The sequence below is a fragment of the Cherax quadricarinatus genome, chromosome 5, assembly GCF_038502225.1.
Source record: "Cherax quadricarinatus isolate ZL_2023a chromosome 5, ASM3850222v1, whole genome shotgun sequence".
NCBI classification, from domain to species: Eukaryota; Metazoa; Arthropoda; class Malacostraca; order Decapoda; family Parastacidae; genus Cherax; species Cherax quadricarinatus.
The window spans coordinates 57,108,141-57,132,062 of NC_091296.1; the positions used below are offsets into that span (position 1 = coordinate 57,108,141).

At 47.0% G+C, this 23,922-nt stretch overlaps 1 protein-coding gene across 1 annotated transcript in view; it reads left to right on the forward strand.

Annotated features, from left to right (window-relative positions):
- The first annotated feature begins 2,362 nt into the window (after positions 1 to 2,362).
- ft (cadherin-related tumor suppressor fat) overlaps positions 2,363 to 23,922 on the forward strand; it is a 512,494-nt gene continuing 490,934 nt past the window's right edge. The window contains exon 1 of the mRNA XM_070102663.1: positions 2,363 to 7,753. Coding sequence (XP_069958764.1) covers positions 2,537 to 7,753 — 5,217 coding nt within the window. The 5' untranslated portion in view covers positions 2,363 to 2,536. The remainder of the gene's footprint in view (positions 7,754 to 23,922) is intronic.

The window sequence follows — 23,922 nt, forward strand, 5'->3', positions numbered from 1 at the left end:
TGGGTGAACATGGGTGTCAGTATACTGCTAGGTGAACATGGGTGTCAGTGTACTGCTGGGTGAACATGAGTGTCAGTGTACTGCTAGGTGAACATGGGTGTCAGTATACTGCTAGGTGAACATGGGTGTCAGTATACTGCTAGGTGAACAATGGTGTCAGTGTACTGCTAGGTGAACATGGGTAGCAGTGTACTGCTAGGTGAACATGGGTGTCAGTGTACTGCTAGGTGAGCATGGGTGTCAGTGTACTGCTAGGTGAACATGGGTGTCAGTGTACTGCTAGGTGAACATGGGTGTCAGTGTACTTCTAGGTGAACATGGGTGTCAGTGTACTGCTAGGTGAACATGGGTGTCAGTATACTGCTAGGTGAACATGGGTGTCAGTATACTGCTACGTCAACATGGGTGTCAGTGTACTGCTAGGTGAACATGGGTGTCAGTGTACTGCTAGGTGAACATGGGTGTCAGTGTACTTCTAGGTGAACATGGGTGTCAGTGTACTGCTAGGTGAACATGGGTGTCAGTATACTGCTAGGTGAACATGGGTGTCAGTATACTGCTACGTCAACATGGGTGTCAGTGTACTGCTAGGTGAACATGGGTGTCAGTGTACTGCTAGGTGAACATGGGTGTCAGTATACTGTTAGGTCAACATGGGTGTCAGTGTACTGCTAGGTGAACATGGGTGTCAGTGTACTGCTAGGTGAACATGGGTGTCAGTATACTGCTACGTCAACATGGGTGTCAGTGTACTGCTAGGTGAACATGGGTGTCAGTGTACTGCTAGGTGAACATGGATGTCAGTATACTGCTAGGTGAACATGGGTGTCAGTGTACTTCTAGGTGAACATGGGTGTCAGTGTACTGCTAGGTGAACATGGGTGTCAGTATACTGCTAGGTGAACATGGGTGTCAGTATACTGCTAGGTGAACATGGGTGCCATTGTACTGCTGGGTCAACATGGGTGTCAGTGTACTGGTAGGTGAACATGGGCAGGAGTGTACTGCTGGGTGAACATGGGCAGCAGTGTACTGCTAGGTGAACATGGATGTCAGTGTACTGCTAGGTCAACATGGGTGTCAGTATACTGCTGGGTCAACATGGGTGTCAGTGTACTGGTAGGTGAACATGGGTACCAGTGTACTACTGGGTGAACGTGGGTGTCAGTATACTGCTGGGTGAACGTGGGCATCAGTGTACTGCTGGGTGAACATGGGTATCAGTGTACTGCTGGGTGAACATGGATACCAGTGTACTGCTGGGTGAACATGGGCAGCAGTGTACTGGTAGGTGAACATGGGTACCAGTGTACTGCTGGGTGAACATGGGCAGCAGTGTAGTGCTAGGTGAACATGGATACCAGTGTACTGCTGGGTGAACATGGGTGTCAGTGTACTGCTGGGTGAACATGGGCAGCAGTGTACTGGTAGGTGAACATGGGTACCAGTGTACTGCTGGGTGAACATGGGTATCAGTGTACTGCTAGGTAAACATGGGTATCAGTGTTCTGCTGGGTGAACATAGGTATCAGTGTACTGCTAGGTGAACATGGGTACCAGTGTACTGCTGGGTGAACATGGGTATCAGTGTACTGCTAGGTAAACATGGGTATCAGTGTTCTGCTGGGTGAACATGGGCATCAGTGTACTGCTAGGTGAACATGGGCAGAAGTGTACTGCTAGGTGAACATGGGCAGCAGTGTACTGCTAGGCGAACATGGGCAGCAGGTGTTTTGAGACATACCCATTTGTCTCACCCCGGCCGGAATTGAACCCAGGCCCCTTTCTGTTGTGAGACTTTTTATCAGAGAGGTAGAAGGTGGCTGCACTGAGTCAGTATGGCTGGCAGTAACATCGTCTCCCGTCTTGTGTTTTGGACGGTAAGAAGCAAGAAAAAGAGAGGAAATAATGTTAATTGGTTGTGGTGGTTGGGGATCCTGGGCCTACAAGATGGTGGGTTGGTTGCTTGTGTTCAGGGGTGGTCGCTGACTACACTCACTAACATTACTCGACCCCCTGCACTCTTTCCCTGTAATATCTGCCAGTGGCTATCACTCTGCTTGCAGATTTTCATGTTATGGTGAGGTGAGTGTGTGTGTGTGCGTGTGCATGTGATGCAGGGATCGTGTTGGTCAACATTTTATCCAGCAAACGGTATAGACGCAACAGTGGACCAGACATTCCCAAATTCCAGAGGAGGGTGGCATGGAGGCTGCCAGGCGGGCGGGCAGCCTGGCCGCCAGCTCGGCCCGGCCGCCTGGCAGCCTCGCGATTGGCCAGGGCGCGACTGCCCCGCCTCCTGCTTGCTGGCCGGGGCTCGGGTCCGCGCCGCCCCCAGTTCTTCTTACGAGGTGGTGAGGTGAGGGAGTCCGCGCAGCCCTGCCCTAGGATCAGTCAGTGTTGTAGTGTGAAGTGATGATGTGTTGTGGTGGTGAGTGTGGGCGGGGTGTAGCGTGACCATGAGCGGTGTCACACCGCGGCAGTGTGCAGGGGGTGACTCGCAGGGCGGCCACCGGCACTGCCCGCTCTGCCGACCATGACCATGCAGGCCGCCATCATGCTCAGACTAGTGTTAGTGTTAGTGCTACAGTGCCTGTTGACTAATGGGCAAGGGCCAGGGCCAGGGCCTGGGTCTGATGGGGTCTTGGAAGGAGGGCTGGACAAGATGCAATCACGAGCTGTGGATACGCGTGTCAAATTCTCCGTGATGGAGGGCCATCCAGCCAATACCTTCGTGGGTGTCATCCCCCTCAAGCCTGGCTTCACTTATCGCTTCAATGAGGCGCCCAGAGAGTTCACCCTCAATGGTACCACTGGGGAGATACGCACCACTGGCGTGTTGGACCGAGAGGCTCTCGACACAGACCGCTTTGATCTGGTGGTATTGTCGTCCCAACCTACCTACCCTATCGAAGTTCGCATCAACGTAATCGACATCAACGACAATTCGCCTAGGTTTCCAGAGGCGTCGATCCATGTCACCTTTTCTGAGAGTGCCAACGCTGGCACCAGAGTCATCCTCGACACCGCTACTGACGGAGACGCTGGCGACAACGACATTACCACTGATTACAAGATCGTCGACGGTAACGAGGATGGCAAGTTCAAGCTTCAGGTTACCATAAATCCTTCAGGAGAGACTCCCTACTTACACCTGGAGACCACGGGCAAGCTGGACCGGGAGACACGGGCCAGCTATCAACTTAATATTTCCGCACAAGACGGAGGTACTCCGCCTAGGTTCGGATTTTTACTAGTCAACGTGTCCATCCTAGATGTGAATGACAACCCTCCCATCTTTGACCACAGTGATTACATAGTATCCCTGAACGAGTCTGTGCCTCCTGGCACGTCGGTGCTACAGGTCCAGGCGACGGACAACGACGTGGGGGAAAATGCACGTCTCACGTATTATTTGTCGGAGACGGAGACGCAGTTCACGGTGGACCCGGAGACCGGCATCATCAGCACCATGGAGCCCCTCAGCTGTCATCAGAATTGTCAGCAGTTACAACCATGTCCGAAGAGTTGTGTGTTTACAGTGTTCGCTAGAGATCATGGCTCGCCGCTGCAAGATGGCCGTACTTACGTCACCGTCAACCTGCTGGATGCCAATGACCACGACCCCGTCGTCAGCTTCAGGTACTTCCCCACCACAGCTGACTTTGCAACCGTCGACGAAAATGCTCAGAACGGGTCCGTGGTCGCTGCTGTCTCCGTCATAGATGCTGACGAAGGCCCAAACGGGGAAACTACAGTAGAGATACGAGCTGGTAACGAACTTAATCACTTTAGGCTTGATTCAAAATCAGGTTTCGACATAGTGCGTGTGAATGGTGTCTTAGATCGTGAAAAAATTAGTAAATATAACGTGACTATTGTAGCTACAGATAAGGGAACGCCACCAAGGTCCTCAACAGCTTTTCTCATTATTCACGTGAATGACATTAATGACCATGAACCAGTGTTTGAAAAGAGTGAATATTCTGCGGTTCTGAGTGAACTTGTTCCTATTGGCACTTATGTGGCTGGCATCACCGCTAACGATGAGGACACTGGTGTTAACTCTAACATATATTATGCTATCGTGTCTGGTAATGATAACCAGTGGTTTGATATCGACTTACAAAGTGGCCTCATCACCACCAAGGCACCGCTCGACCGCGAGGTGAAGGACTCAATCGACCTCAAGATCTCTGCTCGTGATGGTGGTCCCAACCCAAAGTGGGCGTATACTCATCTTAAAATATCAATTCTGGATGAAAACGACGAGAAACCGACCTTCTCACAGGAGCGGATCAACGTGAGTCTGTCTGAGAACACTCCACCTGACACCTTGGTCACACTGGTTTTGGCCGTTGACCATGATCAAGGGACGAATGGCAGCGTCTCCTACATGTTCGACCAAGACGTCGAACATAATTATCCTGGGATATTCGCTCTTGACGTATCATCGGGTCGACTCACCACCAAGACGAAGTTAGATCGAGAGGCAATGCCCCAGTATGAAATTAAGGTTGTAGCTAAGGATCAGGGTATTCCTCCACTGTCATCTACCGCAACCGTTGTACTCGACGTGCAAGATGTCAACGACAACAGTCCAGAATTTTACCCACAGAAGTACTTTGTGGTGGTGCCTGAAGACCTGCCTCTTGGGTCGTCCATCCTGCAGGTTTCAGCGACAGATAAGGATATTGGAGAGAACGCTGTTACCACTTATGAAATCAATATCGGGGAGGACAATGATAACACTTTTGAGATAGATCGAGAGACAGGTGTGTTAAGCTTAAGTGGTCGTCTAAGCCACATCAGAAAAGCGCAGTATCGCTTAACAGTAGCTGCAAGAGACACCGGGGATCGTAAGGCAGTGGAGGATGCTACTGTTGACATTGTGGTGGAAAGTAACCAAATAGAACTGTTGGAGTTTGAGCAGAGTGAAGGCTACAGATTTTCTCTTCCAGAAGATGTTGGTAAAAAAGAGCCGACCGTTGGTCGAAAGGTGGGCGTTGTGAGTGTACTGAATCCAGCTTCTGTCGGAGAGGTCAGTTATGCTATTATCGCCGGCGACCCTGACAAGGTATTTTCCATCGATGAGAGAACTGGTGTTATAAGTACAGCGAGAAGAATTGACCGTGAACAAGCAGCTTATTACCACCTCCGGACGGTAGCAACGACCTCCTCGGCCTATGGACGAACTTGGGTGAATGTAACTGTGGAAGACGTGAACGATAACCCGCCCAAGTTCCCAATAACTAGAGCTTACGCTACAGTGGCTGAGAACTGGCCTGTGGGACACCAAGTTTATCTAGCTCGTGCTTACGATACTGATTATGGGGAAAATAGTAAAATAACTTACAATCTTTCAAATAATCCCGATGATTATTTTACAATTTCTAGAACGAGTGGCATGATCTACCTAAACAAGCCTGTTAAATATAGCAAAACAAGCAATTTTCGACTTGAGGTGGCGGCATCAGATGCTGGGACTCCATCACTGACGTCTCGCCAGATCGTCACCATCTCGGTAGAAGACGTCAACGATCATACGCCAATCTTCGAACATGGATCATACGAGACATCGTTGCTGGAGTCCACGCCAGTAAACGACAGATTCTTCGCCCTCACTGCTTCCGACGAAGATGATGGCATGAACGGCTTTGTTTCTTACGATATAACTGAAGGTAACGAAGAACGTAAGTTCGGCATCTTTCCTGATGGTTATCTCTACGTGAAAAGTTCCCTGGATCGCGAGGCTCAGGACTATTTTGCTCTGACCATTGTTGCCAGAGATCACGGCACTCCACCTCGATCCTCCACTGTGTCTGTCGTCATTCACGTTATTGATGAGAACGACAACTCGCCAGTATTCACAAACTCTACCTTCACGTTTTACCTGGACGAGAATGAGCCTCCAGACACATATGTGGGAAAACTAACAGCCGCAGACAAGGATAAAGGCAGGAACGCAGAGCTCACATATTCCATTGCTACAAATCAAAATGATTTTGTTGTTGATCCTAAGAGTGGTTTTCTGAAGACTTTACACTACTTTGACAGAGAACAGCTTGTTCAGACGATTGGTCTAGATTATATCACAATGGAAGCAGTAGTTCTAGACAATGGTATCACGCGCCTGAGGGACAAGGCCAAAGTCAACATCTACATCACCGACGTTAATGACAACCCACCCAGGTTCCTGAGGAAACCTTACAAAGCACAGGTACCCGAGGGGGCTTCCGTCAGCACGCAGGTGATCCGCATATCCGCCACGGATGCCGACGAAGGCCTCAACGGTGATGTTGTATATACCATCATTGACGGCAACGAGGAAGGTCGCTTCAAGGTGGATGAGACCACAGGTCAAGTGATACTAGCACGTCCTCTAGACCGGGAGTCAACACCTCGTTATCTACTGACGGTGGCAGCCGCCGACCTTGGGAGTCACATGGGTCTAACTGCCACTGCCACACTCACGGTTGACGTTCTTGATGAAAACGACAATGCTCCCGAATTTACACAGAGTGAATCAGAAATTTCGATTGTGGAAACGACACCTGTCAACACCGTACTAGTGCAGTTTCAAGCGTCAGATGCAGATTTGGGAGTGAACAAAGAAGTATCATTCATGATTGGAGGAGGGAACATGCAAGAAGCCTTCCGTATTGACACCAAGACCGGAACATTATACTTGGAGAGGTTGCTGGACTTTGAGAAACAAAGTCTGTATAAGCTAAATATAACAGCAGCAGACGGAGGTTCTCCTCGTCTAACGTCAACTATCTCGTTCGTGGTTCACGTGCTGGATTACAATGATAACCCACCATCCTTCCCTAATACAGCGATCTGGCGACGGATAGAGGAAGGTATTGCACCCAACACACCCATTGTAACTGTCACAGCTGAAGATCCTGATTCTGGCGAAAATGGAAAAATTAAATACACTATCAAAAGTCAAGAGCCACCCGGTATGCACTTTTCTATCGACGAAAACACTGGGAATGTATCAACACTGAAGGACATTGATCGCGAGTTTTCCGATACCTTTCGCCTCACTGTAGTGGCGACTGATCAAGCAGAACCAAAGTCAGCACGCAGGTCGGCCGAGAAGCTGGTGACTGTCATCGTGGAAGACATCAACGATAACGCCCCTCGCTTCGTCTCCATGAACGCTGGCATCCTGAAGGAGAGCTCTCCTGCAGGGACGGAGATCATGCGTGTATCAGCGCGGGACCTGGATGCTAATACAAACGGTTTAGTAACATACGACCTGGTGGCCGGAGACAAGGATATCTTCCACTTGGATCGTATAACCGGGTCACTTTCTGTGCTGCAGGAGGTGACAAGCCCACAGATATTGTATCGAGTTACGGTTCGTGCTACTGACGAAGCTGTGCAGTCCCAACGGAAGTCTTCTGACGCCTATCTGACCATCCTCAGCGCTTCGTCCCAGGAGGGACCAAAATTCACTCAGAGTTCGTACTCTGGATCAGTACTCGAGAGCTCGAGTATCGGCACTTCCGTCTCGACAGTGAGTGCCCGCCTGGGCTCTAACGCGCTCACGGATATAGCTTACTACGTGGTGAATGTAACAGGCGCTGACGGTGAGCCCATGGACCGTATGTTCACCATGCAGCAACAGGGAGTAGTGGTCACGGCTGCCGTGCTTGACCGTGAAGATGGTCCCAACAACTATGTGATCACCGTGGCAGCAGTGGTCACACAGGGACTTACACCAAGACTCTCCACCACTCAGGTGAGTCACAAACTTACACTCAACTCACCAACTCTTGAAATAAGAAAGTCAAATTTTATTTAAGGTTTGCGTGTACATAACATAAATATTGACTGTGGTCTTGAAGAGACATTACGAGCATATAAACAAATACATTATCTAGATCATCCTAGAATAAAACTAGAAACTTGTGCTTTTGTGCTTATATATATAATTAGGAAAAGCAAGTGAAAGTTTTAAGGAGACAAGTGCTTTCTGTCTCTAACGTGTTATGTCACGTGTTGTATCACGTGTTGTGTCACGTTGTGTCACGTATTTCTTCACAATTTGGAAAATATAAAGGAAATTTTTTTCGTACTGGGGAAAAAAAGGGGTTGTTGATGACGAGGCTTTCTGGTGTGTGGTGGTTGTGACGTGGTGGTGGTGTATGTGTGGTGGTTGTGACGTGGTGGTGGTGTATGTGTGGTGGTTGTGACGTGGTGGTGGTTGTGACGTGATGGTGGTGTATGTGTGGTGGTTGTGACGTGATGGTGGTGTATGTGTGGTGGTTGTGACGTGGTGGTGGTGTATGTGTGGTGGTTGTGACGTGGTGGTGGTGTATGTGTGGTGGTTGTGACGTGGTGGTGGTGTATGTGTGGTGGTTGTGACGTGGTGGTGGTGTATGTGTGGTGGTTGTGACGTGGTGGTGGTTGTGACGTGATGGTGGTGTATGTGTGGTGGTTGTGACGTGATGGTGGTGTATGTGTGGTGGTTGTGACGTGGTGGTGGTGTATGTGTGGTGGTTGTGACGTGGTGGTGGTGTATGTGTGGTGGTTGTGACGTGGTGGTGGTGTATGTGTGGTGGTTGTGACGTGGTGGTGGTGTATGTGTGGTGGTTGTGACGTGGTGGTGGTGTATGTGTGGTGGTTGTGACGTGGTGGTGGTGTATGTGTGGTGATTGTGACGTGGGGGTGGTGTATGTGTGGTGGTTGTGACGTGGTGGTGGTGTATGTGTGGTGGTTGTGACGTGGTGGTGGTGTATGTGTGGTGGTTGGGACGTGGTGGTGGTGGTGTATGTGTGGTGGTTGTGACGTGGTGGTGGTGTATGTGTGGTGGTTGTGACGTGGTGGTGGTGTATGTGTGGTGGTTGTGACGTGGTGGTGGTGTATGTGTGGTGGTGGTGTATGTGTGGTGGTTGTGACGTGGTGGTGGTGTATGTGTGGTGGTTGTGACATGGTGGTGGTGTATGTGTGGTGGTTGTGACGTGGTGGTGGTGTATGTGTGGTGGTTGTGACGTGGTGGTGGTGTATGTGTGGTGGTTGTGACGTGGTGGTGGTGTATGTGTGGTGGTTGTGACGTGGTGGTGGTGTATGTGTGGTGGTTGTGACGTGGTGGTGGTGTATGTGTGGTGGTTGTGACGTGGTGGTGGTTGTGACGTGATGGTGGTGTATGTGTGGTGGTTGTGACGTGATGGTGGTGTATGTGTGGTGGTTGTGACGTGGTGGTGGTGTATGTGTGGTGGTTGTGACGTGGTGGTGGTGTATGTGTGGTGGTTGTGACGTGGTGGTGGTGTATGTGTGGTGGTTGTGACGTGGTGGTGGTGTATGTGTGGTGGTTGTGACGTGGTGGTGGTGTATGTGTGGTGGTTGTGACGTGGTGGTGGTGTATGTGTGGTGATTGTGACGTGGGGGTGGTGTATGTGTGGTGGTTGTGACGTGGTGGTGGTGTATGTGTGGTGGTTGTGACGTGGTGGTGGTGTATGTGTGGTGGTTGGGACGTGGTGGTGGTGGTGTATGTGTGGTGGTTGTGACGTGGTGGTGGTGTATGTGTGGTGGTTGTGACGTGGTGGTGGTGTATGTGTGGTGGTTGTGACGTGGTGGTGGTGTATGTGTGGTGGTGGTGTATGTGTGGTGGTTGTGACGTGGTGGTGGTGTATGTGTGGTGGTTGTGACATGGTGGTGGTGTATGTGTGGTGGTTGTGACGTGGTGGTGGTGTATGTGTGGTGGTTGTGACGTGGTGGTGGTGTATGTGTGGTGGTTGTGACGTGGTGGTGGTGTATGTTTGGTGGTTGTGACGTGGTGGTGGTGTTGTGTGGTGATTGTGACGTGGTGGTGGTGTATGTGTGGTGGTTGTGACGTGGTGGTGGTGTATGTGTGGTGGTTGTGACGTGGTGGTGGTGTATGTGTGGTGGTTGGGACGTGGTGGTGGTGTATGTGTGGTGGTTGTGACGTGGTGGTGGTGTATGTGTGGTGGTTGTGACGTGGTGGTGGTGTATGTGTGGTGGTTGTGACGTGGTGGTGGTGGTGTATGTGTGGTGGTTGTGACGTTGTGGTGGTGTATGTGTGGTGGTTGTGACGTAGTGGTGGTGTATGTGTGGTGGTTGTGACGTGGTGGTGGTGTATGTGTGGTGGTTGTGACGTGGTGGTGGTGTATGTGTGGTGGTTGTGACGTAGTGGTGGTGTATGTGTGGTGGGTGTGACGTGGTGGTGGTGTATGTGTGGTGGTTGTGACGTGGTGGTGGTGTATGTGTGGTGGTTGTGACGTGGTGGTGGTGTATGTGTGGTGGTTGTGACGTTGTCATGGCATGAGTTGTTGGGTGTAGCTCTACTGGCAGTGTTGTTGTTAGTGTTTATGTTTGTAGTTGTTGTTGTGTTTATGTTGGTAGTTGTTGTTGTTGTTGTGTTTATGCTGGTAGTGTGTTATTGTGTTTATGTTAGTAGTGTTTCATTGTTGTTGGTTGGTGCTGGAAAGTCTGTTGACCATCATGGATGTTGATACAGTGTTCTCTTACAGTTCCCACAGCGCCCCTGTCCTTCACCGGGTTTACTTTACATATCCATCCCCCCACATCTTTCCCTCCTATATGTTGTTATGGCAGTGTTCAACCAAAGTCCTCGCCTCAATAAGGCTACCTGGCAGTTTCTTCTACTCATCTACAACCAGTACTCTCCAGATATCCTTTTTAAATCTAAATTTCTCCAGCTTGAGCCCATTCCTGCGAGTCCTATCCTGATTAAGTATTTTCGACATGCTATTTACATCTTGTCTTCCATATTTCTAGGTCTCTCGTTACGAGAGGCCTATATATATATATATATATATATATATATATATATATATATATATATATATATATATATATATATATATATATATATATATATATATATGGATTTATGAAGGATGAGGTTAATATAGAATTGATGAAGGAAAAAAGGTGAGTGGTGCGTTGAGGTATATGTGGAGACAAAAAAACATTATCTATGGAGGCAAAGAAGGGAATGTCTGAAAGTATAGTAGTACCAACACTCTTAAATGGCTGTGAAGCTTGGGTTGTGAATGCAGCAGCGAGGAGATGGCTGGAGGCAGTGGAGATGTTCTGTCTAAGGGCAATGTGTGGTGTAAATATTATGCAGAGAATTCAGAGTATTGAAATTAGGAGAAGGTGTGGAGTTAATAAAAGTATTAGTCAGAGGGCTGAAGAGGGGTTGTTGAGGTGGTTTGGTCATTTAGAGAAAATGGATCAAAGTAGAATGACATGGAGAGCGTATAAATCTGTAGGGGAAGGAAGGCGGGGTAGGGGTCGTCCTCGAAGAGGTTGGAAGGAAGGGGTAAAGGAGGTTTTGTGGGCGAGGGGCTTGGACTTCCAGAAAGCGTACGTGAGCATGTTCGATAGGAGTGAATGGAGACGAATGGCATTTGGGACCTGACGAACTGTTGGAGTGTGAGCAGGGTAATATTTAGTGAAGGGATTCAGGGAAACCGGTTATTTTCATATAGTCGGACTTGAGTCCTGGAAATGGAAAGTACAATTCCTGCACTTTTAAGGAGGGGTTTGGGATATTGGCAGTTTGGAGGGATATGTTTTGTATCTTTATATGTGTATACTTCTAAACTTTTGTATTCTGAGCACCTCTGCAAAAACAGTGATTATGTGTGAGTGAGGTGAAAGTGTTGAATAATGATTAAAGTATTTTCTTTTTGGGATTTCCTTTCTTTTTGGGTCACCCTGCCTCGGTGGGAGACGGCCGACTTGTTATATATATATATATATATATATATATATATATATATATATATATATATATATATATATATATATATATATATATATATATATATATATAAAGAGAGAGAGAGAGATAGAGATATTTGCTGTATATCTTTCAGCAAAAACTCTTGAAACCAGAGATGAACAAGGAACAGCAGGTCACTGGAACAGTAAGTCACAATACCGTGACTGGAACCTTGTCGTTAGGCCACTCAGTCGTGACTCGACAATGGTCCAGCACGGGACCGAAACATCGTCATAATAATAATAATAAATAATAATAAATAATAATAATAATAATAATAATAACAATAATTATAATTTTATTTCTACCAGTACATGTACAAGGTATACAGACCATAGGTGACATCAGTGACATACTACTATATAGAAAGCCGCTTATGCTGAGCATTTCCCACAAATTAGGTCAGTTTTGTCCCAGGATGCGACCCACACCAGTCCACTAACACCCAGGTACCTAGTTTACTGATGGGTGAACATGGACAGCAGGTGTCCTATGGAAACACGTCCTAGTGTTTCCACCTGTACCGGGGATCGAACCACGGATCCTCAGTGTGTGAACTGAGTGCGCTGCCAACTCCCCATGATGTTAATTCATCAGTATAACGCGGTGCTGAAGCCTCCTGAGCGAGACGTCGCTCTCAGCTTATGTTTTGCCCTTTAAGAAGGAAAGATGGCATGGATGCCGCTACAAGGCTCTTCATTCCAGGAAGCGGAGCTTGATTTTCACTGCCACAAGTCACATTAATAAATTTCAACTCCCCCGTCTGGCACGTACGCATTTAGCGCATAAATCCACGAATATAATAATAATAATAATAATAATAATAATAATAATAATAATAATAATAAAGGATAATAATAATTTCTGTTACAACTCATAGCTGGTTTAGGTAGTTTCGTTACAAAGGGCGAAACATTGCAGTACCATGGTACCAGACACTGAGTGAAACATTGCAGTACCATGGTACCAGTCACTGAGTGAAACATTGCAGTACCATGGTACCAGACACTGAGTGAAACATTGCAGTACCATGGTACCAGTCACTGAGTGAAACATTGCAGTACCATGGTACCAGACACTGAGTGAAACATTGCAGTACCATGGTACCAGACACTGAGTGAAACATTGCAGTACCATGGTACCAGACACTGAGTGAAACATTGCAGTACCATGGTACCAGACACTGAGTGAAACATTGCAGTACCATGGTACCAGACACTGAGTGAAACATTGCAGTACCATGGTACCAGACACTGAGTGAAACACCACATGGTCCCAGGTCTTGTTGTGGTTTCTGGCATGATGAACAACGTTTCGACAGTCAGTGACTTCTTCAGTCCAGTACAGAGAAGAACAGTGGAAGATCGGGAGTTGAGGTAATCCGTCCCTCAGCCGGAAAGTCGATGTGTTCAGTCCATCAATCTTGAGACTGATGGACTGAACACACTTGTATCAGGCTGTGGTCTGAGTCTGAACTTGTACCAGGCTGTGGTCTGAGTCTAACTTGTGCCAGGCTGTGGTCTGAGTCTAACTTGTGCCAGGCTGTGGTCTGAGTCTAACTTGTATCAGGCTGTGGTCTGAGTCTAACTTGTACCAGGCTGTGGTCTGAGTCTAAACTTGTTTCAGGCTGTGGTCTGAGTCTAAACTTGTATCAGGCTGTGGTCTGAGTCTAAACTTGTACCAGGCTGTGGTCTGAGTCTAAACTTGTATCAGGCTGTGGTCTGAGTCTAAACTTGTATCAGGCTGTGGTCTGAGTCTAAACTTGTATCAGGCTGTGGTCTGAGTCTAAACTTGTATCAGGCTGTGGTCTGAGTCTAAACTTGTATCAGGCTGTGGTCTGAGTCTAAACTTGTATCAGGCTGTGGTCTGAGTCTAAACTTGTATCAGGCTGTGGTCTGAGTTTGTTGTATCTGACAATATTATTTTTGTATCGGCTTATTCTTGTTGTTTGTTACATAAGGTTGAGAGTATTATCCAGAGTCTGGTTGTTCACTGCCTCATGTTTACTTCTGTCAGACGACTCTTCTGAACTCTCATACCACCTTCACAAGTGGTCCAGCAGCAGCAACAGCACCAGCAGCAGCATCAGGGGCAGCAGCAACACCATCAGTGGCAGCAGGGGCAGCAGCAGGAGCAGCAGTAGGAGCAGGAGCAGCAGCAGTAGGAGCAGGAGCAGCAGCAGGAGCAGCAGCAAGAGCAGGAGCAGCAGCAGCAACAGGAGCAGGAGCAGCAGCAGGAGCAGGGGCAGCAGCAGCAGCAGCAGGAGCAGGGGCAGCAGCAGCAGAAACAGGAGTAGGAGCAGCAGCAGGAGCAGGGGCGGCAGCAGCAGCAGCAGGGGCAGCAGCAGCAGCAGGGGCAGCAGCAGAGGCAGCAGCAGGAGTAGAGGCAGCAGCAGCAGCAGGAGCAGGGGCAGCAGCAGGAGCACTGGCAGGAGCAGGGGCAGCAGCAGGAGCAGGGGGAGCAGCAGGAGCAGGGGCAGCAGCAGGAGAAGGGGCAGCAGCAGGGGCAGCAGCAGGAGCAGGGGAAGCAGCAAGGGCAGCAGCAGGAACAGGGGCAGCAGCAGGAACAGGGGCAGCAGCAGGAACAGGGGCAGCAGCAGCAGGGGCAGCAGCAGCAGGGGCAGCAGGAGCAGAGGCAGCAGGAGCAAGGGCAGCAGCAGGAGCAGCAGCAGGAGCAGGGGCAGCAGGAGGAGCAGGGGCAGCAGGAGGAGCAGGGGCAGCAGGAGGAGGAGCAGCAGCAGCAGGGGCAGCAGCAGGAGCAGGAGCAGCAGCAGGGGCAGCAGCAGGAGCAGCAGCAGGGGCAGCAGCAGGGGCAGCAGCAGGAGCAGGGGCAGCAGCAGGAGCCTGGCGCGTCCCCTGGTGACCATCCGCCCCGCTTGCTGTTCTTAACGTTGCCAACAACACATATCCAACCTCACACCGCCCCATTCTTCCTCATACCCCTCCTTCTGTACTCTACATGCTCAACCAAACCCTCACCGAACACACCCCTATACACACCCTACCCATACCCAGCCGCTACAAACAACGGTGATGGCAAGGTTTACAATGCCCTTTCAGATGGCATATGGCAACGGTGACAGACTAAGGTGAAGGTGCCAGAGGTTGCTATAGTGAGCACTCCACACATACCCTCCCTGATGGAGGGTATCTTGTATGGCTCTCCCTCACACTCCACTTATTATTACACTTTACACAAGTCTTCCTGATCTTAAACTCTTACTTCCCTTTACGCTGTCAGGGGCGTCAGGAGGCGATGGAGCAGCCTTGTGGCCCGAGAAGAATTGTGGTTAGATGTGGTTGTTAGAATTCTCTGTGGCTCGGGGGGGGGGAGCAGTCTTTGAATGCTTTGTTGATAGTCTTGGGGAGTCTGATCGCATTTGCTTAAGAAGCTCCTTGTGACTTGTACCCTGGAAGCTGCGTCAGCGTGGTCGTACTGGTCTTCCTGGTTTTCCTGGCTTTTGAGGTCCTCGGTGGGATGTTTGTAAGAACCCCAATGGAAGGACCCCAGTGGAAGGACCCCAGCAGAAATAAGTTACTTTGACTTTTTGGTGGGTTAACCTGGGTAATTTACACATATGTTACAATGTATGATAATTTGTGTAACTGCATTTATGTGTACCTGGACCTAAATAAACTAAATAAATTCCAAAGGGTGAGGAACAGAGTACAGAGGCTTATAAAAGGAGCAAAGGCAAAGCACTATTGCTCAAAAATTGAAGAGTATAAGCATAACCCCAGAAAGCTCTGGCAACAGCTAAAACAGTTGGGGTATAGCCATAAGCCAGTAGATAGGTCTAACATAGTACTCACTATCGATAATGAGGTATGCCACGAAACATCTAAGGTGGCAAATTGCTTTAATTCCTACTACACATCTGTTGCATCAACACTATTAAGTAAACTACCAGCTGCATCAAATACCTTTAACACAGACTCTGATAAGTTTCAAACATACTATACCAATAAAGGGGTAACCCCAAACAGTTGTCAACTAGTAAGTGTATCTCATGACTTCATTCAAAAAGAACTAAGCAGGTTAAACCCAACTAAGAGCACAGGCCCTGATAACATCCCGTCTAAGTTCCTAAAAGATGGTGCTTCTGAACTGTCAATCCCTATTGCTCACATAATAAATCTATCAATCACCACTAATACCGTACCGGAGGGGTTCAAGGAGGCCAGAGTTACTCCTATCTTCAAGAAAAATAATAGGTCTGATGTAAGCAACTATAGACCTGTTAGTATACTCAGTATAATATCTAAAATTCTGGAGAGGGCGGTGTATTCTCAAGTAGTTAAGTACCTTAATGACAACAGCATTCTCCATAGCTATCAATCGGGCTTTAGAAGATCCTACTCAACCGACACCTCCCTTATTAATCTGATGGATTACCTGAGAACTGAAATGTCAAAAGGGAACCTCATAGGTATGGTAACCTTAGACCTGCAAAAGGCCTTCGATACTGTCAACCACAATATATTATGTAAGAAACTTCAAGCTATCGGTATAGGTTCTGTAGACTGGTTTAAGTCCTACCTTAGCAACAGGAGACAAATAGTCAAAATCAACAAAACGGAATCAGAACCCCTGCCGATAACATGTGGAGTTCCCCAAGGTAGTATTCTGGGTCCCTTATTATTCTTATGTTATGTCAATGATATGCCTATCAGTGTCAAGTGCAAACTCCTACTGTATGCAGATGACAGTGCTCTGTTAGTGTCAGGTAAAGACCCACAAGATATTGCTAATGTTTTAACACTGGAACTGGAGTCCTGCAGCAAATGGTTAGTAGACAACAAACTATCATTACACCTAGGGAAAACTGAAGCCATTCTCTTTGGAACGAAACATAAACTGAGAAGGGTAAATAATTTTAATGTTCAGTGTAATGGGGAGTCCATCACTTTGGTTTCATCAGTAAAATATCTGGGAATCCCCTTTGACCCATGCATGTCAGGAGAATTGAGAGGGAACAGTGTAGTAAAGAAAGCGAATGCCAGACTGAAGTTCCTCTATAGACAAGCACAGTGTCTACCTACTGAGGCTCGCAGGACCCTATGTCTAGCCCTTATACAATGCCATATGGATTACGCTTGCTCTTCATGGTACTCTGCCTTGACAAAAAAACTGAAAGATAGACTGCAAATCACCCAGAACAAAATCGTAAGATTCATCCTGGGGCTGGGACCAAGAGAACATGTAGGCCAGGATGAATTACAGCAGTTGGATATGCTGAATGTTGAAGACAGAGTAAAACAACTGAAGCTAAATCTTGTTTATAAAATTGCTCACAGTGTCCAGAATATCTTGCTGTCAATTTTGTCAAGGTTGGGAACCAAAGCAATCACAGTACTAGGGGGAGAGAGCATAGCTTTGTAGTACCCACAGTCAGTGGCCAGGCTTCAAACACCTTTTATTGTACAGCAATAAAGGAATGGAACAGACTACCCGCACATGTCAAAGCCAGTCATAGCATGAACCAGTTCAAGAAGAGTGCCAAAAAGTGTCTGATGAATGTAGCTACAGAAAGGGAGGGGAATGATTTTCTATTTTTTAGCTAACATACGTGTAAATTTTACCTTATCCCTAGTAATGACTCTCGTGTAGTAGATAGTCTTTTTAGTATGATAATAAGATGTTATCTTCATTGTAGAATAATAAGAAAATATTATAACCTTTATATTATAATAATAAGGTAAAAGGACCCCAATGGAAATAAGTCACTCTGTCTGACTTTTTTGGGTTATCCCAGGTTCTTTACACATATGCTGCTATGTATGATAATTCTATGTAACTGTATTTGTGTATACCTGAATAAATTTACTTACTTACTTACTTACTTGCACTGACCTGGAGGTTTTGCGACTCATTTGCCATAAGTTCGATCCCCGCCGGTACCCTGGTTTGTTTACAATCGTGTCATTACGATTTCGTGAATCATGATTACTTGTAAATATATGAAACTTGCTTAAGCAGAAGAGAGATACATGGTAATATATACCTGGAAATTACTGGAGGGCCTTGTCCAAAATCTGCACACTTCCATGACAACATACTGGAGTGATTGGTATGGAAAAGTGTGTTGAATAAACCCAGTGAAAAGCAGGGGAACCTTGGACACAGTAAGAGAGCATTGTATTATAACGTCCGTTGGTCCAGAGGTTATCATAAACACTGGACAAGTACCTCCACCAGGTGCCAGATCAACCAGGCTGTGATTGATACGTGGGCCAGCGGGCCACCAGATGCACCTGCCTGGTTGACCAGGCAAGCACCAGACAAGACTGGACCAAGGCCGGGCTGCGAGAGTAGCCTGGAGCCCGGCCCTGGACTTGGCTTGTCTTGTGCTGCTGGCAACAGCCTACTCCAGCAGCCAGGCTTAGAGCCTGTCTTTTCAGGTAGTTGCCTGGTCAGTCAGGTTGTTGACCAATCTACCAGTCGACCTTCTAATTCACTAGACGATGATTTGAAGGTGGAGGTTAAAGTAGCTAGGAGGTGATGGTGGAGGTTGAAGTGGCTAGGTGATAGTGGAGGTTGAAGTAGCTAGGAGGTGATGGTGGAGGTTGAAGTGGCTAGGTGATAGTGGAGGTTGAAGTAGCTAGGAGGTGATGGTGGAGGTTGAAGTGGCTAGGTGATAGTGGAGGTTGAAGTAGCTAGGAGGTGATGGTGGAGGTTGAAGTGGCTAGGTGATAGTGGAGGTTGAAGTAGCTAGGAGGTGATGGTGGAGGTCGAAGTGGCTAGGTGATAGTGGAGGTTAAAGTAGCTAGGAGGTGATGGTGGAGGTCGAAGTAGCTAGGAGGTGATGGTGGAGGTTAAAGTAGCTAGGAGGTGATGGTGGAGGTTGAAGTGGCTAGGTGATAGTGGAGGTTAAAGTAGCTAGGAGGTGATGGTGGAGGTCGAAGTGGCTAGGTGATAGTGGAGGTTGAAGTAGCTAGGAGGTGATGGTGGAGGTCGAAGTGGCTAGGTGATAGTGGAGGTTGAAGTAGCTAGGAGGTGATGGTGGAGGTCGAAGTGGCTAGGTGATAGTGGAGGTTAAAGTAGCTAGGAGGTGATGGTGGAGGTCGAAGTAGCTAGGAGGTGATGGTGGAGGTTAAAGTAGCTAGGAGGTGATGGTGGAGGTTGAAGTGGCTAGGTGATAGTGGAGGTTAAAGTAGCTAGGAGGTGATGGTGGAGGTCGAAGTGGCTAGGTGATAGTGGAGGTTAAAGTAGCTAGGAGGTGATGGTGGAGGTCGAAGTAGCTAGGAGGTGATGGTGGAGGTTAAAGTAGCTAGGAGGTGATGGTGGAGGTTGAAGTGGCTAGGTGATAGTGGAGGTTAAAGTAGCTAGGAGGTGATGGTGGAGGTCGAAGTAGCTAGGAGGTGATGGTGGAGGTTAAAGTAGCTAGGAGGTGATGGTGGAGGTTGAAGTGGCTAGGTGATAGTGGAGGTTAAAGTAGCTAGGAGGTGATGGTGGAGGTCGAAGTGGCTAGGTGATAGTGGAGGTTAAAGTAGCTAGGAGGTGATGGTGGAGGTTGAAGTGGCTAGGTGATAGTGGAGGTTAAAGTAGCTAGGAGGTGATGGTGGAGGTTGAAGTGGCTAGGTGATAGTGGAGGTTGAAGTAGCTAGGAGGTGATGGTGGAGGTTGAAGTGGCTAGGTGATAGTGGAGGTTGAAGTAGCTAGGAGGTGATGGTGGAGGTCGAAGTAGCTAGGAGGTGATGGTGGAGGTTAAAGTAGCTAGGAGGTGATGGTGGAGGTTGAAGTGGCTAGGTGATAGTGGAGGTTAAAGTAGCTAGGAGGTGATGGTGGAGGTCGAAGTGGCTAGGTGATAGTGGAGGTTGAAGTAGCTAGGAGGTGATGGTGGAGGTTGAAGTGGCTAGGTGATAGTGGAGGTTGAAGTAGCTAGGAGGTGATGGTGGAGGTCGAAGTGGCTAGGTGATAGTGGAGGTTGAAGTAGCTAGGAGGTGATGGTGGAGGTTGAAGTGGCTAGGTGATAGTGGAGGTTGAAGTAGCTAGGAGGTGATGGTGGAGGTTGAAGTGGCTAGGTGATAGTGGAGGTTGAAGTAGCTAGGAGGTGATGGTGGAGGTCGAAGTGGCTAGGTGATAGTGGAGGTTGAAGTAGCTAGGAGGTGATGGTGGAGGCTAAAGAAGCTAGGAGGTGATAGTGGAGGTTGGAGAAGCTAGGAGGTGATGGTGGAGGCTAAAGTAGCTAGGAGGTGATGGTGGAGGTTGAAGTGGCTAGGAGGTGATAGTGGAGGTTGAAGTAGCTAGGAGGTGATGGAGGAGGTTAAAGTAGCTAGGAGGTGATGGTGGAGGTTGAAGTAGCTAGGAGGTGATGGTGGAGGTTGAAGTAGCTAGGTGATGGTGGAGGCTAAAGTAGCTAGGAGGTGATGGTGGAGGTTGAAGTAGCTAGGAGGTGATAGTGGAGGCTAAAGTAGCTAGGAGGTGATAGTGGAGGTTGAAGTAGCTAGGAGGTGATAGTGGAGGTTGAAGTAGCTAGGAGGTGATAGTGGAGGTTGAAGTAGCTAGGAGGTGATGGTGGAGGTTAAAGTAGCTAGGAGGTGATAGTGGAGGTTGAAGTAGCTAGGAGGTGATGGTGGAGGTTAAAGTAGCTAGGAGGTGATGGTGGAGGTTGAAGTAGCTAGGAGGTGATGGTGGAGGTTAAAGTAGCTAGGAGGTGATGGTGGAGGTTGAAGTAGCTAGGAGGTGATGGTGGAGGTTAAAGTAGCTAGGAGGTGATAGTGGAGGTTGAAGTAGGTAGGAGGTGATGGTGGAGGTTGAAGTAGCTAGGAGGTGATGGTGGAGGTTAAAGTAGCTAGGAGGTGATGGTGGAGGTTGAAGTAGCTAGGAGGTGATGGTGGAGGTTGGAGAAGCTAGGAGGTGATGGTGGAGGTTGAAGTAGCTAGGAGGTGATGGTGGAGGTTGGAGAAGCTAGGAGGTGATGGTGGAGGTTGAAGTAGCTAGGAGGTGATGGTGGAGGTTGAAGTAGCTAGGAGGTGATGGTGGAGGTTAAAGTAGCTAGGAGGTGATGGTGGAGGTTGAAGTAGCTAGGAGGTGATGGTGGAGGTTGGAGAAGCTAGGAGGTGATGGTGGAGGTTGAAGTAGCTAGGAGGTGATGGTGGAGGTTGAAGTAGCTAGGAGGTGATGGTGGAGGTTAAAGTAGCTAGGAGGTGATGGTGGAGGTTGAAGTAGCTAGGAGGTGATGGTGGAGGTTGGAGAAGCTAGGAGGTGATGGTGGAGGTTGAAGTAGCTAGGAGGTGATGGTGGAGGTTGGAGAAGCTAGGAGGTGATGGTGGAGGTTGAAGTAGCTAGGAGGTGATGGTGGAGGTTGGAGAAGCTAGGAGGTGATGGTGGAGGTTGGAGAAGCTAGTGTCTCAGAGGTCAGTATAAAATCGTTCAGACTTGTTTCATTGGAACAAGCTAATGAAGGGTGTAATCAATCAGACTGTTAGTGCTCCCTAAACAGAGTCCAACCTAGACACCACACTCCAGAAACCTGTCGAGTTTCCTTTTAAAATTACTTGGATGTTTATTGGTCAAGAGAAATGTAGCGGAAGTCAAGATTCTGGAGGCCGGAAGTGTTAATTTGCATAATATATACAAGGGTGAAAGAACACTGCCTAGCATGAGCTAGTAGGCCTACTGGCTCACGCTAGGCAGGTCTAACTCACCCACTCACGGCCACTATATTTATAGTCATGTTCAGAATGTTGAGGTCAACATTCTGAACATGACTATAAATACTCCCGTACCTTCCACCCCAGGTAGATCTGTGTGTGACTTGAAAAAGCCCACTGTGTGGGCGAAACGTTGTCAATAAAGGATCACATTATACTGCATATGTGTTTATATTTCCACGGTGTTTATATCCCCTTTATATATTACTGTTTTCCACGTGTTCACTTCCATCATATCTCCCTGATTTCTACGGTTTTTCAAAGATATATAAAGATATACAAAGTTGAGCTTAAATATTAATACTTATATTTTACATTTAAGAATAAAAGTAAGTATGCCCGAAATGCCTAGCCATGCTAAGCGTTCTAGTGGTACACTCTGTAATCACAATTTTACTACATTTAAACCAAACAATAACCAAATTTCTGTAAACTCAGCATTGTAATCCTTATAGAGAATAAACTTTGAATATATCAGTTATACTTTTTGATGTGAAGTAAAGAATTATATTGGCCTTTTTGTGAACGCTTATGCATTGCTGTCTTGGCTTTGAATTTATGTTAACCAGAGCTCCTAAATATTTTTCACATTCGCTATTACTAAGATGTACATTATTTAACTTACTTGTCTTCACTGAACTGCATCTGCCACTTCCCCGACCTAAATATCAACCTTTCCAAGTCATCTTGTAGCCTCTGGTGTCCGCAGCAAGAATTATTTAACTGTTTATTTTAGTGTCATCTGCAATCTTATTTATGTTTTATTTATTCCCTCTATCAATGTCGTTAATGTAAATTGTGAACAGCAAAGGTCCCAACACTGACCCTGTGGAACACCACTCGTAACAGGTCCTCATTCCGATTGTTGTTTATCAGTCATCCATCCCTCGACCCAGGAGATAATTTATCTTCTTGTGTCATGCGCTTCTCCTGTGTGGAACTTTATCGAAGGCCTTACTGAAGTCCATATACATAATATAGTATTCTTTACCTTGGTCTACCACCTTCACTACGTTAGTGAAAAAACTTTGTAAATTTGTAAGGCCAGAACGTCCCCTTTGTAAAACATTGCTGAAATTAATATAGTAATAGTAGTAGTAGTAATAATAATAATAATAATAATAATAATAGTAATATTTTTATTTCTACCAGTACATGTACAAGGTATACAGACCATAGCTGACATCAGTGACATACTACTGTATAGAAAACCACTTGTTATCCAGAGCATTTTCCCCAAATTAGGTCAGTTTTGTCCCAGGATGCGACCCACACCAGTCCACTAACACCCAGGTACCTATTTTACTGATGGGTGAATATGGACAGCAGGTGTCTTATGGAAACACATCCTAGTGTTTTCCAGCCGTACCTGGGCATCGATCCTCGGACCTCAGTGTGTGTGAGCTGATCGTTGAATAAATTATATCTTTCAAGTTGGCTTCGAATTACGTCAACATTCATTGAGTCCACAACTTCCCCACAATTGATGTTTGGTTGACTGGTCAAATTAGAAGGTAAGGGTCATTATCCTGCTTGTTAATGGATATACCATTTGCTATTTTTTTATTTATCTGTTACAATATTTATTTGTAATGACATATTGATAGTAACTAATAGTTTGTTAAGTTCCTCCTAACATTCCTAAGAACCTTGAAAGCTGTTCATCAGGGCCTGGTAACATGTTGGTCTTTAATATATCAAGTTGTCTGAGCACCGCCACTAGTAACTTAATTGTTGCGTAATATATTTTCGTCCAGAACATTATTATTATTATTATTATTATTATTATTATTATTATTATTATTATTATTATTATTGATTTCTGGGATTTCGTTTGCATCATCCTGGGTAAAAAAGGGAGACAATAAGTGGTGAAAGTGGTAAACGTTTCTTCGTCACCAACAGTAAGCTGACTTGAGTTACAGTTAAGTGGGCTCATTTTTTCCCTAATCTTGTTCATATACACCTGGAAAAAATCTTCAGGGTTGGCCTGTGATTTCCTCACAAGTTTAATTCTCTCTTGGCTTTCCATATTCTTTTTCGACTTCTCCCTTAAATTGAATTTATTGTTGTATAAAGTGATCATCACTTCTTTTGACTCACCCGTGAGTGCCTTTCTTATCACCCGAGAGACGGCTGAGTCCTGCTTATCCACTTACAGTTATCCATGAGTGACGGATCCTTACAGGACGGCAGGAGAGATACCACAGCGGGAATAAATACAGAGATCGTTTACGGCCCACATAGCTAATAAAATATTTAAATTACTGGGAACGCCTCGAAGTTCTAAATATGTAGTCACTGGAGCGGAGGAAAGAGATACATGATAATATATACGTGGAAGGTGCTTGAGGGTCTGGTACTAACTCTACACACTGCCATAACAACATACTGGAGTGAGATATATGGGGGAATATGTAAAACAAACCCAGTGAAGAACAGGGGCACCGTAGGCGCAATAAGAGAACTATACATCAT